The sequence below is a fragment of the Dermochelys coriacea genome, chromosome 23 (genome assembly GCF_009764565.3).
Source record: "Dermochelys coriacea isolate rDerCor1 chromosome 23, rDerCor1.pri.v4, whole genome shotgun sequence".
NCBI lineage: Eukaryota > Metazoa > Chordata > Testudines > Dermochelyidae > Dermochelys > Dermochelys coriacea.
The window spans coordinates 16,010,939-16,024,543 of record NC_050090.1 but is presented as its reverse complement, the minus strand read 5'-3'; the positions used below and the strand labels follow the sequence as shown (position 1 = coordinate 16,024,543).

Genomic DNA, 13,605 nt, shown 5'->3' with positions numbered 1-13,605 from the left:
GACCAGACTGCCCTCTCCATGTCCTAGAGTGGGCAGGTCACTGGGGATTCCTGGATTCTAGACCAGGCTGCCACCTCACTGTTCTCGAGGCCATTGGGGGTTTCTGGGTTCTAGACCAGGCTGCTCTATCAGTGTTCTAGAGTGGGCAGGAAACAGGGGGTGTCTGGGTTCTAGACCGGGGTCCGGGCTTGGCTCCAAGGGGAAGGTGCCGGCCACTCACCCCCTGCCTCGTCTGCTCTCCCCACAGCGTGGAGGGGGACCCACCAGTCAGCGAGGCTGGGGCGACGGTGGACAGCCCGGGCAGACAGGCACCGTACTGCTGCGGGACCGAGCTGCCCAAGGCTGGGGAGCCCTATGACCTTGGACCCCTGACCTCCACCGTCTCTGCCTGCCACCCCCCGACCCCCGGGCTGCCCTGGGCTCAGCGGGCGCGGCTCCAGCCGGCAAGTGTGGCACTGCGCAAGCAGGAGGAGGAGGAGAACAAGCGATCGAAGGCCCTGTCGGACAGCTATGAGCTCTCCACCGACCTCCAGGACAAGAAGGTAGTGTGCCCCCTGCCCCATGGCCCCTCTGGGATCCGCTCCTTCCAGCCTGTGTCCCCACCGTGGCCCCCCTGGGATCCCCCCTTTGTGGCCTGTGCCCCCCCTATAACCATCACCTCCTGGCCGGTGACTTACCCCCAGGATCCCCCAGTCTGTGCCCCCCGGGACCTCCCCGGACAGTGACCCCCCTGTTCCTGGGACCATCACCTCCTGGCCGGTGACCCCCCTGGAATCCCCTCTCCCAGGCTGCACCCCCCCGGCACCGCATCCCAGCCTGTGGTTCCCCTGGGATCCTCTTGGCCTGTGCCCCCCCAGGACACTCCCTCCCTAACCTGTGTCCCCCCAGCACCCACTTCTGGGCCTGTGGCCCCCCCCGGGACTCCCCTGGCCTGCGCCCCCCCTTGCCACCGGTCTCCCCCCCCCACAGGTGGAGATGCTGGAGCGGAAATACGGGGGGTACTTCCTGAGCCGGCGGGCGGCCCGCACCATCCAGACGGCCTTCCGCCAGTACCGCATGAACAAGAACTTCCAGCGGCTCCGCAGCTCGGCCTCGGAGAGCCGCATGTCCCGGCGCATCGTCCTCTCCAACATGCGCATGCAGTTCTCCTTCGAGGAGTGCGACAAGGGGCCCGGCGCCGCCCCCTACTTCGAGGGCAAGCCGGCCTCTCTGGACGAGGGCACCATGGCCAGCGCCCGCCCCCACCTGCTGGAGCGCGGGGAGCTGCCCTACGGGGGCTCTTGCCGGGCCGGCCTGGACAGCGGCTCGCTCCACGCCTCCTCCGGCGACTTCTGCAGCGAGATCACTGAGCTGGAGGACTCCTTCGCCAAGCAGGTGGGGTGGGGACCGGGCCCCCGTGGGGCGGGAAGCTCCCTGCCCCCCACCAGGGACTGGGGGATCCCCCTCCCCCCAACCTTAGCTCCTCCTGCAGAGGGACTGGGGGATTCCCCCTCCCCCCAGTCTGAGCTCTTCCCCACCAGGGACTGGGGGATCCCACCTCTCCCCAATCTTAGCTCCCCTTCCTGCTCCCCATCCTGCTCCCTGCTTACTGTGGGAGGGACTTATAGGGAGGGGAGGAACTAATAGGGCACTTGGCATAGTGGGAGGGGCTTATGGGAAGTTTTGCTTAGAGGGAGGAGCTGGTATAGAAAGGAGGGGCTTATAAGGAGGGGAGGCACTTAGGCAGTTCATCTTAAGGGGTGGGGCTTATGGAGAATTTTGCATAGGGGAGTGGCTTGTTCGGAGGGGAGGGGCTAATGAGGCAGGTCTGGTTAGAGGGAGGGGCTTGTACAGAGGAGAGGGGTTTATAAGGAGGGGAAACACTTAGTTCTGCTTAGGAGGTGGGGCTCATGAAGAAATGTGCATAGGGGTGGGGCTTTGCAAGGAGGGGCGGGGCATAGGGGGCGTGGCCTCTCCCCTCACCCGCTCCGCTCCCCCGGCAGGTGAAGTCTCTGGCGGCGTCCATCGACGAGGCCCTGAACTGCCACCCACTGCCGGCGCCGGAAGTGGGGGGCCCGGCCCCACTGGAGAAGAGCGAGTCGAAGGAGCAGCAGGGGGACAGCACGGCCACCTCCTTCAGTGACGTCACCCTGTACCTGGACGAGGGGGTGCCGGCCTCCCCGCTCTCCCTGGAGCGGCCCCCCAGCTCGGAGACCCCCGACGCCGGCCCCCCGCCGGCCCAGCCCCGGCCCGAGTTCTGGGGGGCCCCGCAGCGGGAGGAGAGCCGGGAGAATGGGGCCGGCCGGCGTGGCACCCCCTGCCTGGAGTGCCGGGACTTCCGCCTGCGGGGGGCCCACCTGCCCCTCCTCACCATCGAGCCCCCCAGCGACAGCTCGGTCGACCTGAGCGACCGCTCTGAGCGCAGCTCGGTCCACCGGGGCCTGGCCTATGAGCCGGACGGCTGCGGGGGCCCCAAGAACCCGCCTGCTCCCCCGCCCCCGGCCCCCTCCCCTCACCCCCTACGCCACTACCGCCCCGAGCCAGCCCCACCCCCGCCCCCACCCCCGCCCCCTGGACGCCTGGGTCCCGAGCACTCGGACGGCGACAATGACAGCCTGCCGAGCAGCAGCAACTCCAACGAGACCATCAACTGCAGCTCGGGCTCCTCCTCCCGGGACAGCCTGCGGGGCCCCCCGCCCCCGCCCCCCCCGGCCCCCCCGCCCGCCGGCCCCGGCCTAGGCCTGTGCAAGCAGACATACCAGCGGGAGACCCGCCACAGCTGGGACTCGCCTGCCTTCAACCACGACCTGCTGCAGCGGCGCCAGTACCGCATCGGGCTCAACCTCTTCAACAAGTGGGTGCCCCGGCGCGGGGAGGGGCTTCCTAGGGGGAGGGGTTGAGGACACTGTTTCCCAGAATTCCAGTTGGAGGGAGGGTTGGCCCCCCCCATAGCCCTGCCCCTCACAACTCTGCCGGTGCTCCACACTCCCGACCCGCAGCCCCTGCCAGCTCTGCCGGGGTGTTGGACGGGTGGGGCCGGAGGCTGCACTCTCCGGTGTGGTCACTGATTTAATTGCTACTGAACCACACAGCAGCTGCTTGCCAGGCAGGGCCGCGTCTCCCCCGGCTGGGAGGCAGCCTTAGGGACCCAATTAGCCAGATGGAGCCATGACTCAGCTCGTACCTCCGAGGCAGGTCCTGCTCCGGCCGTTAGACTCTGCACTGGGGCCCCTTCACCCGAGTCCTGGAGTTCTAGAATTCCGCCCACGTTCTGGATCTAGAGCGCCCTGGAACCAACCCACCCGGGGGCTTTAGCAGGAGATTTTCCCGCTGCGGATTTGGGTGCTGCCTGTGTTCTGGATCAGTTTATCTAGTCCGTTCTTGGCTGGCCACATCAATGTATTCCTTTTAGACTCATTGATGCTTCTACATAATTGGTCACAGTAGTACCTAGTTCTAGGTTAACACTGGGCTGTGCTTGATGCATAGCAGATGTACAGTGTGTTCTAGGTAACCCACAGCTGGCCAGACATGTCTGTCGCAGAACATAGTGTAGTCTCAAACTTTTTCTCAAGACCTGCAAAAGCCCCCCTGAGATCCAGGTGTCCGGCACTCTTAGCTAAGTCCTTTGCTCTCGGCAGGCAATGTTTTCTAGGATGAGCACGTTCCCGACCTCTGCTCTGGAACAACAGAGTTATGGAGATGTTCTAGAACAACATCTTGTCTGCAGTGGTGCGGCTCTGGGAGGGCACTGTTCTAGATCAGTGAGCTCCTGTTGGAAGTGTCCAAGAACGGTGGTCTTCAATGACTTGCTTCTAGAACAGCGACGATCTGGAATGGCCATGTTCCTTCCAGAGGGGAACTGGCCTGTGTCCAGTCTGGTTCTAGAATGGCAGAGATCTAGCCATGTTCCTGGTTTCTCACCCCCCTCCCCTAGCGTCTCCTCTCCGGTTCCTATGGCCGTCTGCCCCAGGGAAGCGGTGTTCTAGAGGGTGGTGACTCTAGACCCTTTCTCTCCATGCCCATAGGAAGCCGGAGAAGGGGATCCAGTACCTCATCGAGAGAGGGTTCCTCTCAGACACGCCAGTCGGGGTCGCTCACTTCATCCTGGAGCGCAAGGGCCTGAGCCGGCAGATGATTGGCGAGTTTCTCGGCAACCGGCAGAAGCAGTTCAACCGTGATGTTCTCGAGTAAGGGGCTCCCGGGGGGGGGAACGGCTCCAGCAGGAGGTGTTCTGGAGCAAGGGGGGCCATGGAAGCCAGTACCCAGAGCAAAGACAGCAAGCACATATTGATTTAGAGCATGTGATCTAGAGTAGGGTGCATGTGCTGTCTGGAGAGGAACAATTGTGGGCAGCCAGTGGGTTCCCGACCCACCTTTCCGGGCGGGTGGAGCTCTGGCTTTGGGTGTCATCCTCCCACGAGACTCTGGAGACTGCTGGAGCATGGGACGGATCTCTGAGCAGCTTCTGGAGGGGACCCAGCACTGACCTGCCCTTCCCTTTCCAGCTGCGTGGTAGATGAAATGGATTTTTCCAACATGGACCTGGACGATGCTCTGCGGAAGTTCCAGTCGCACATCCGGGTGCAGGGGGAAGCACAGAAAGTCGAGCGACTCATCGAAGCCTTCAGGTCGGTTCAAGAACCTTTCCAAGGTGCTGAGGGGCGGGGGTGGTCAGCTCAATCGCTGTGGAGTCTGGCGTTCTAGACCTGGGGCGGGCGTCATATAAAGCGGCTGGCATTCTAAAGCACTGATGCCTTTAACAAGCTCGGTGAAAGCCTGAGCTGTTCTGGAGCAGGATTGGCCTTATTGCCACTCCAGAACCCACGTGTCCTTCTAGAATACAGCCGACCTTGGTGGTCTGCTGGGATGTCCTGTAGAAGGCTGCAGGTGTTGGTAGGGGCCTAGGATGTGCCCACAGTCCATGTTCTAGATAGAGATGCCATGTTCTAGAGCCCATTTTCTGGAACCCATGTTCTAGATGGATATTATTCTAGGATGCGCCTGTCCATCTAGAACAGGGTCTGTGCCGATGACACTCCAGAGTGCTCCAGTGCCCTAACAGGCCGGCTGCCCTGACATGCAGCCAGCCCTCTAGAGTGGGGTTGGCAGCGACTTAGCTGGAGAACACGGCCAGTGTTCTACTCTAGAACATGCTCTAGAACATGGCCTGCCTTCACCAGCATCGCTGGAGACAACCACACAGCAGGCGTTCTAGACATGGCTCTCGCAGGGCGGTCAATGAATTGCATTTCACTCCAGCCATTTACTCCAAACATATTAAGTCGCTTAAAAAAACCAATCGCGAATCAGCTCCGTTTTAATCGCACTGTTAAACAAGACCAGAATGCTGATTTCCATTGATTATAAATAGTTTTGGGATGTTTTTCTACATTTTCAAATACGCTGAAATCAAATAAACACAGAAGACATGTGGACAGGGCCAACTTTACGTTGTTGTTTTTGACTGGATGTTTTTCTCCCATTTTCAAATATCTTGATTTTGTTTACAGCACAGAACACAAAGCGCACAGGGCTCACTTTTTACGGTTATTATTTTTGACTGCAAATAGTTGCCCTCTACAAAAGAGAAACAAAATAACTGGTATTTTTCAATTCCCCTTGGTCCCGTCGTGTCGTGCAATCTTGTAATGGTGCAAAGGCACTTTACAAATGTAGAATAATCTTTTTTTACACAACTGCACTCAAAACCAATGCAATGTAAAACTTCAGTGCCTACAAGTCCACTCAGTCCTACTTCTCGCTTAGCCAGTCGCTCAGAGAAACCAGTTTATTTACATTCATGGGAGATCATGCCGCCCGCTCCTTATTGACAGCATGACCTGAAAGTGAGAACAGGCATTCGCCTGGCCTGGTTGTAGCCTGTGTGGCAAGGTATTTCCGTGCCAGATTCACTAAACATTTGTATGCCTCTTCATGCTCCGACCTGTAGCTCGCGTTGTGATTGAAATCAATATATTTCAAAATTCAGAGAAATATCCCAAAATACTGGTAATCGGTGGAAATTGGTGTTTGGTCTTGTTGAAACCGGTGAGGAATCACGAGTCATTCTTTTAATGGTCTGTCTGCCCTAGATTCTTGGCCGTTTGACTCAGTGGCAATCTCATATCTGCTCTAGAACAGGCAGGGATCTAGACTGGCTGTGATATGCCACAGGAGCCAGAGACCCAGAGCCTGGATCCTCTGCTCTAGAACAGGCTGGGATCTAGAATGCCAGAGTTCTGCAAATTCTGCATCAACAGGGCATGCTTTGTTCTGGAGCATGCTATGGAGGGCGATGTAGATGGCACTCATGTCGGCGGTGATTTAGAACACAGGCATCACTCTGGAATGCGGGTGATGTTCTAGCGTGGTCTAGAAGGCGGTTCTAGGCTGCGCTGTGGTGGGGGAAGGGGAAGGAGGATTATTCACCCTCTGCTTCCCGGCGCAGCCAGCGCTACTGCGTCTGCAACGCCCCCCTTGTACGCCAGTTCCGGAACCCGGACACCATCTTCATCCTGGCCTTCGCCATCATCCTCCTCAACACCGACATGTACAGCCCCAGCGTCAAGCCTGAGAGGAAGATGAAGCTCGACGACTTCATCAAGAACCTCAGAGGTAAGCGGGGAGGAGGGGTGCTCGGGAACCTGTCGAACCCCCCAATGGTACCAGGATATAGCTGGGGGGGTACTCCAGAGGAAAGTAGCTAGATCCCTGGTCTAGAAAGAAATGGGATCCAGAACAGCTGGTTGATGGGGGAACTGTGAGCAGAGCTGCTCTAGAACCTGCCCCTTAACCCCATCGACATCCAGAACATAGGAGCCCAGGGCTTTGAATGGCTGGACCCTGCGCCAGATGAGATCTGTGCCTGGGATCTAGAACAGATAGGGGGAATCCTCTGCTCTAGAATGAGCTGGGCTCTGGAACTGCCAGGAGTTGTGCAGGAGAACCGAGAGGCCAAGGCCTGGATCCTCCACTCTACAACAGACTGGGATCTAGAACAGCTGTGATCCACACCCGGGGGGGGTGGACTAGAGCCACCAGGCCTGGATATCTGTTCTAGAACAGCTGAGAGCTGCAGTGGAAGCCAGAGCACCATCTGCTCTAGAACAGGCTGAGATCTAGAATGCCAGGGTTCAGCACCAGAGGCCGCAGTCTCTGTTCTAGACTCGCCAAAGCTCTGGGTTGAGGGGGGGGACTTATATGGTGTTTGCCCCCACCCATCGCCGGGTTCATCTGTGCATCTTCCCCCACAAGGGGTGGATAACGGGCAGGACATCCCCCGCGACCTCCTGGTGGGCATCTACCAGCGCATCCAGAGCCGCGAGCTGCGAACCAGCGACGACCATGTCTCCCAGGTCCAGACCGTCGAGCGTATGATCGTGGGGAAGAAACCGGTGAGTGGGGCTCGGCTTCCCGGGAGGGAGGGGCCTCATAGGGAAGGGGTGGAGCCCTGTGAAAAGGGCTTTGAGGGTGGGGCTTCTTAGGGGGGGCATGGCCTGCCAGGGGAGGGGCTTTTAAGAGAAGGAGGCAGGGCCTCAGGGCAGGGACTTGGGTGGGTGGGGCCTCACAGATGGAGGCGGGGCCTGAGGGGTGGGGGGGCCACTGGGGATGTGTGGGGGAGGAGCTTGATGGAGAAGAGGGCGGGGCGAGGCCTTGGGAGGAAGGGAAGGGCCTTTTGGTGGCTTCTGAGTAGACTCCACCCCTTCTGGCCCCACTGACCTTCCCCCGCCCCACGCCAGGTGCTGTCCCTACCCCACCGTCGTCTGGTCTGCTGCTGCCAGCTCTATGAGGTGCCCGACCCCAACCGGCCCCAGCGGCTCGGCCTGCACCAGAGGGAGGTGTTCCTCTTCAACGACCTGCTGGTGGTGAGTGGGGGTGGCCCGGACACCTGGGTCCCATCCTCATCTAGTGGGCTAGAGCAGGGGGCAGGGGGAGCTGGGAGACAGGACTCCTCGGTTCTCTCCCAGCTCTGGGAGGGCAGTGGGGTCTGGTGGGTTAGAACGGGGTGGGGCTGGAAGCCAGGACTCCTGGCTTCTCTCCCGGCTCCGGGATGGGGAGGGGGCTAGAGGGCAGAGCCAGGGACTCTTGCTGACCCCCCCCACCCCCGCCAGGTGACGAAGATCTTCCAGAAGAAGAAGATCATGGTGACGTACAACTTCCGCCAGAGCTTCCCCCTGGTGGAAATGCACCTGCAGCTGTTCCAGAACTCCTGTGAGTGCCCCTCCCACCTTGGACCCACAGCTCCCCCCGACCCCCCCCAAGAGAGCCAGGCCTGAGTCTCTGTCCCCCCCCGCCCCCAGATTACCAGTTCGGGATCAAGCTCCTGTCGGCCGTGCCGGGCGGGGAGCGGAAAGTGCTGATCGTCTTCAATGCCCCCAGCCTGCAGGACCGGCTCCGCTTCACCAGCGACCTGCGGGAGTCCATCGCCGAGGTGCAGGAGATGGAGAAATACCGCGTGGAGTGTGAGTGCCGGGCGGGCAGGGCTGGGGGGGCAGGGCTGGGCTGGCAGGGGGCTGTGGGGCAGGAGTAGGGGGGCATCGGCAGGGCTGGGCTAGTGGGGGGCTGCGGGGTGGGAGTGAGGGGCACCGGCAGAGCTGGGGGAATAGGGGGCTGCGGGTCGGGAGTGAGGGGCCCCGCTGGCACCTGACCCCCCGCCGGCCCCCCACAGCGGAGCTGGAGAAGCAGAAGGGGGTGATGCGCCCCAACGTCTCCCCGGCCGGGGGCCCCAAGGAGGCGGTGAACGGGACACTGACCCGGAGCAGCCTGGAGGACACCTACGGCCTGGGCGACGGGCTGAAGCGAAGCGCCCTGAGCAGCTCCCTGCGCGACCTCTCCGACGCCGGTGAGCGGGGCCCGGACGCCTGGGTTCCTCCCTGGCGCTGGGAGAGGAGCGGGGTGTGGCTGGGAGCCCGGACGCCTGGGTTCTCGCCTGGTCCCCGTGGCTCCTGTTGGGGGCTTTGGCTCCCCCTGGTGGCAGAAAAGCCACGTGAGCCGCTCGGCCAATAGGAAGCTCCATGGATGGGGGGGCAGGATGGTGGGCGTGGCCTGGCTGGGTTAACCCCCGCCGTGCCGGGAGATGGTGCTCGCTCACTCTGCTTTGTGCGCTCTCTCGCTCTTTCTTGCTGGGGGGTTACCCGGAGGCGGTTTCGGGGGGAGCAGTGTTGGGGGGGCCAGCCTCGCTAATCCCTGCTGTTGCCCCCCCCCACCCCGTGCAGGCAAGCGGGGCCGCCGTAACAGCGTGGGATCCTTGGACAGCACCATCGAAGTAAGTGGGGGGGGCTGCGGTGTCCCCTCCCCCCCCGCCGGGTACCCCTCTCTCCGCCTCCCTCTGCCTGTCGCTCCAGTTCTGATCCCCCATCGTCCCCCCAGGGCCCCCGCCAGGCATCCCAGCATGCTCTGCTCCCGGCTGGCCAGCCGGACACGCCCCCCCTCGCTCAGTTCCCAGCATGCTTTGCTCCTCCTGTCACGCCAGCTCCACCGGCTCCTTACATACAGATCTGACCCCTCCCGCCCTTTCCGATAGCCAGTGGGGGTGGGGCTTGTACAAGTATGGTTTGCATAAAAGGGGGTGGGGCTTATGAAAGGGGGTGGGGCTTGTAAAGGGGTGGGGTTTATCACGGGGTGGGGCTTATAAACAAAAGTGGGGGAGGCAGGGGGTGGGGCTTATGAGCAGGTGGGAGGTGTCATAAAAGTGGGTGGGGCTTATCCAAGGGTGGTTTAGGAAGTGGGTGGGGCTTGTAGAAGGGCGGGGCCAATGCTCTGATCTTTCTCTCTCTCTCTGTCTCCCCGCAGGGGTCTATCATTAGCAGCCCCCGCCCCCACCAGCGCATGCCCCCGCCCGCCCCGCTGGAGGACTACAAGGCCCAGGCCCGCCCCATCTCCAACTCCTCCTCCTTCTTGGGCTCCCTCTTCGGCAGCAAGCGGGGCCGGGCCCCCTTCCCACTGCCCCCCGGCCAGGCCTCGGCCCCCTCCTCCCACCCCCCACACCCACTGTCCCCGCCCCCCGAGGGCCCCTCCAAGCTGCAGGCCCTCCATGCCCAGTACTGCCACGTGGCCCCGCCCCCCTACCCCCAGCAGCCCCCGCCCCCCCAGCAGCCGGCCCCGCCCCCCCCGCTGCCCCCCGTGGCGGCCGCCCTGCCCCCCCGCTTCCACATGTCCTCCCAGCCCCCGCTCTCGGCGCCTCCCCAGAAACAGACGCCCCCGGCCTTCCCCCTGGTGCACCAGCATTACACCCTCCAGCGGCCCGGGCACCAGAGGCGGCTGCACCAGCTGCCCCCTTCTGCCGCCCCCTCCACCCACCCCCCCTTCCCCCTCCACGGCCGCCAGCCCACCTCACCTCTCCCCCTCTACAGCCCGGCCCCCCAGCCCTCCCACACCTACCCCCAGCACCTGCCCCAGGGGGGTGGGGGGCAGCACACCCTCCACCGCCAGCCCCCCAAACACTTTGTCTTCAGCCACCACCCCCAGCTGGGGCAGCGCGGGGGGATTGTCCCGCCGCCGGCCCCCCACCACGGCCCCGCCCACCACCATCACCACGGCCCCACCCCCCACTCGCCCATTCCTCCCCATCCCTCCTACCCGCCTCTGCCCCCTCCATCGCCCCACACCCCACTCAGCCCTCACTCCCCTGGGGCCCCCACCTCCCCGCTCCCCCAGCATGCCCCTCTGCACCCGGGAGGGGGACAGGGCAACCCCAACCCGAAATCCAAGCCGGTCAATAGAATTAGCACCATGGTCTGAGAGCCGTGCTGCAGGGGAGGGACGGGGGGCAGAAGAAACCCAGACAGAGGGGAGCCCCGATCCCTGGCAGTCATTCCCCCTGCCCTCCCCCAGCTTCCCAGGACCGGCGAGGGAGGAGAGACCAGATCGCAGCAGAGAATGGCCCCAGCTTGTGACAGCGATGGACGGAAGAATCCCGGAAGCTGCACCTCTGCACAGATTTGTGCGGGGAAGGGACTGTGTCGGGGGTGGGGCCGGCCCTTTAAATGAGGGGGAAGGCCGGGGCAGTGGATGCCCTATCCCTGCCCTGTTTCCCCCAACCCCGGGTGCCGAGAATTCTGGGAAATGCACCTCCCCCCATTGCACTAACTTTCATTGCACAGCCCCAGGTGGTCCACTGCGGGGAAAGAGGGCCCCCTTTTCATTTGCACATGGCTTGTGAGATGCTGCTGCTTGGCCTGTTATATTTTTGGGGGGGAATCCCTGGGGAGCCAGATCTGGGGGGGCATCCCCCCCATTCTTCCCCGTGTCTGTAATAAGGGCTACTCCCGGCAGGAACCGTTTTCCCTCCCCCGAACACCTATTCTGTGATTTGCACTGACAGAGAACCCCTCCCTCCCCCGCAAGGCCCCCCCAAACCTGCCCCACTGCCCGGTGCCGAAAGGGATCCCATGGGGGGAAACCCCATGAAACTCCACTAGCCCCCTCCCCATTTTCTGGGCCCCAGGGCTGTTTGTTTTGGGGGGGGCAGAGCCCTGTATGGAAACAGTCCCTATGCAGCGTTATGTGTGGCTGTTCCCCGCCCCAGAAGTGGCTGCATCTCTGCCCCCAGTGAATCTTGTGCACTTTATCCCCCACCTTGCAAATACAATCTGTCCCTCCCCTCACTTGAATATCCCCCTGTCCCTCTGTTTCTTATGGGTGTCCCCTGAACACACACAGCTGTGGGAGGGGAGAGGGGGCTAGGAACCAGGACTCCTGGGTTCTCTCCCTGGCTCGGGGGGGGTAGGGAGGGAGAGTAGAGAGAAATTGAGGCAGAACTCCAGAGTCCTCACTCCCAGGCCCTCCCCAGCTCTAATCACCAGACCTGCCCCCCCACCCCCTTCCCAGATGTGGGGCGAGAACCCAGAAATCCTGAACTAAAGGATTTCTGAAGCCCCGTAGCCAACGTTGTCCCCTTTTCCCCTCCACCTCAGGGCTGTGCACCCCAGTTTCTCTTGGGGTCGCCCAATGTCTGGTCACCCCCCAGCATGCACCTCACCCACCCCGGTACCCGCGTCGAATTGGTTTGTTGTACAGACCCCACTGTATATAGTATACATTATAAATAGCGGGCCGCAGAGCGGGGCCCCCCCATGTGCCCCACAGGCCGGGCACCCCCGGAGTTCCTGGCTCGACATTGACGAGATGACCGTATTTCCCCCCCCAGTCCTCCTCCTTGTATATAAGAAACTGTATATTTGATGCTTCATAAACGACTGACTGTCCTTTCTGTGTTCAGTCTCTGGTGTGCGTGTGTTCTTTACCCCACCTCTGGGAAGTGCCGGGGGGCTGGGCAGGGGGCGCTTTCCCCTGGCAGGCAGGGTCAGGTGCTGGGGGGCGCCATGAGGCAGGGGCCTGGGCGGGGGGTCACTCTCCCCTGGCAGGCAGGGCCAGGCACTGGGGGGTGCCAGGGAGCTGGGCAGGGCCAGGCACTGGGGGGCGCCGTGAGGCAGGGGGCTGGGCAGGGGGCGCTCTCCTCTGGCAGGCAGGGCCGGGCGCTGGGGGGCACCGTAGGGCAGGGAGGAGGGATGGGGGGACACTGTGGGCAGGGGGTGAAGATGGTATGACAGAAGCCCTGTGGGTGTCGAGGCCCTAGGCCATTGCTCCAATCTCCCTGGAGTCAGGGTGTGAACCCCAGTGTCCAGGCCCAAACCCAAGTCTGGCGAGGAGCTTACACGTCCCATCCCAAACTGTGACATGGCCCTTCCCCGCTGCCCTGCCCCAGAGCTGGCTGCATCTCGGCCCCAGGCCAGCCATTCCCATTGTGGCGTTATGTGCGGCTGTTCCCCGCCGCCCTGCCCCAGAGCTGGCTGCATCTCGGCCCCAGGCCAGCCGTTCCCATTGTGGCGTTATGTGCGGCTGTTCCCCGCCGCCCTGCCCCAGAGCTGGCTGCATCTCGGCCCCAGGCCAGCCATTCCCATTGTGGCGTTATGTGCGGCTGTTCCCCGCCGCCCTGCCCCAGAGCTGGCGGCATCTCGGCCCCAGGCCAGCCGTTCCCATTGTGGCGTTATGTGCGGCTGTTCCCCGCCGCCCTGCCCCAGAGCTGGCGGCATCTCGGCACTGGGACAAGGATGCGGGGAACAGGAGCTTGTGACACCAGCTGGGGAGGGGTCAGGGTAGGACTGAGCTGCTGAGGGGTAGGGAGGGATTAAGGGGCTGGGTGTGGGAGGGGGATGGGTTAGGGGGCTGAGGAAGGGGGGTGGTCTGGGGAAGGGGTAGGTGTGGGGTGTGGAGGGAGGTGTTGGGGGCTGGGGAAGGGGGAGGGACACGGGTTAGGGGGCTGGGAAAGGGGGAGGGATATGGGTGTGGGAGGGGTCAGGGGGCTGAGGAGGAGGAGGGGTGGGGGAAGAGGGGGCGGGGCTGGGAGATGGAGGGGGTGGGCGGGGCAGGAGCCAGGTATCAGGGGGCGCGGTCTCCTTGCGCCCCGCCCCCTCCCCTTCCTGTTTTCCCTCTCTGGGCGCACGCGCACTGCGGCCCTTTAAACGTGCGCAAGAAGTTCCGGCTCCCCCCCTCTCCGGCCCGCTGGCTCCCCTCCCCAGCGGAGGCGACGGCGATATCCCTCCGCCGCGGACTATTTTCTGTCCCTCCCGCCGCCCCTACCGCCTCGCCAGGGACCCGACGCCCGGCCCGGCCCCTCAGCGT

General features: G+C 62.8%; 1 protein-coding gene across 4 annotated transcripts in view; it reads left to right on the top strand.

The window, feature by feature from the left end:
* Window positions 1-12,201, top strand: part of IQSEC2 (IQ motif and Sec7 domain ArfGEF 2) — a 44,532-nt gene extending 32,331 nt beyond the window's left edge. For 3 of the 4 annotated variants that reach the window (XM_038381232.2, XM_038381237.2, XM_038381235.2), the window contains 13 exons: window positions 248-542; window positions 970-1,374; window positions 1,983-2,833; window positions 4,008-4,169; window positions 4,488-4,610; window positions 6,431-6,597; window positions 7,237-7,376; window positions 7,722-7,847; window positions 8,094-8,193; window positions 8,283-8,444; window positions 8,651-8,824; window positions 9,198-9,247; window positions 9,775-12,201. In XM_038381232.2, coding sequence (XP_038237160.1) covers window positions 248-542; window positions 970-1,374; window positions 1,983-2,833; window positions 4,008-4,169; window positions 4,488-4,610; window positions 6,431-6,597; window positions 7,237-7,376; window positions 7,722-7,847; window positions 8,094-8,193; window positions 8,283-8,444; window positions 8,651-8,824; window positions 9,198-9,247; window positions 9,775-10,722 — 3,703 coding nt within the window. In that variant the 3' untranslated portion in view covers window positions 10,723-12,201. The remainder of the gene's footprint in view (window positions 1-247; window positions 543-969; window positions 1,375-1,982; window positions 2,834-4,007; window positions 4,170-4,487; window positions 4,611-6,430; window positions 6,598-7,236; window positions 7,377-7,721; window positions 7,848-8,093; window positions 8,194-8,282; window positions 8,445-8,650; window positions 8,825-9,197; window positions 9,248-9,774) is intronic. The other variant, XM_043501505.1, reaches the window with a different exon arrangement.
* Window positions 12,202-13,605: the final 1,404 nt, after the last annotated feature.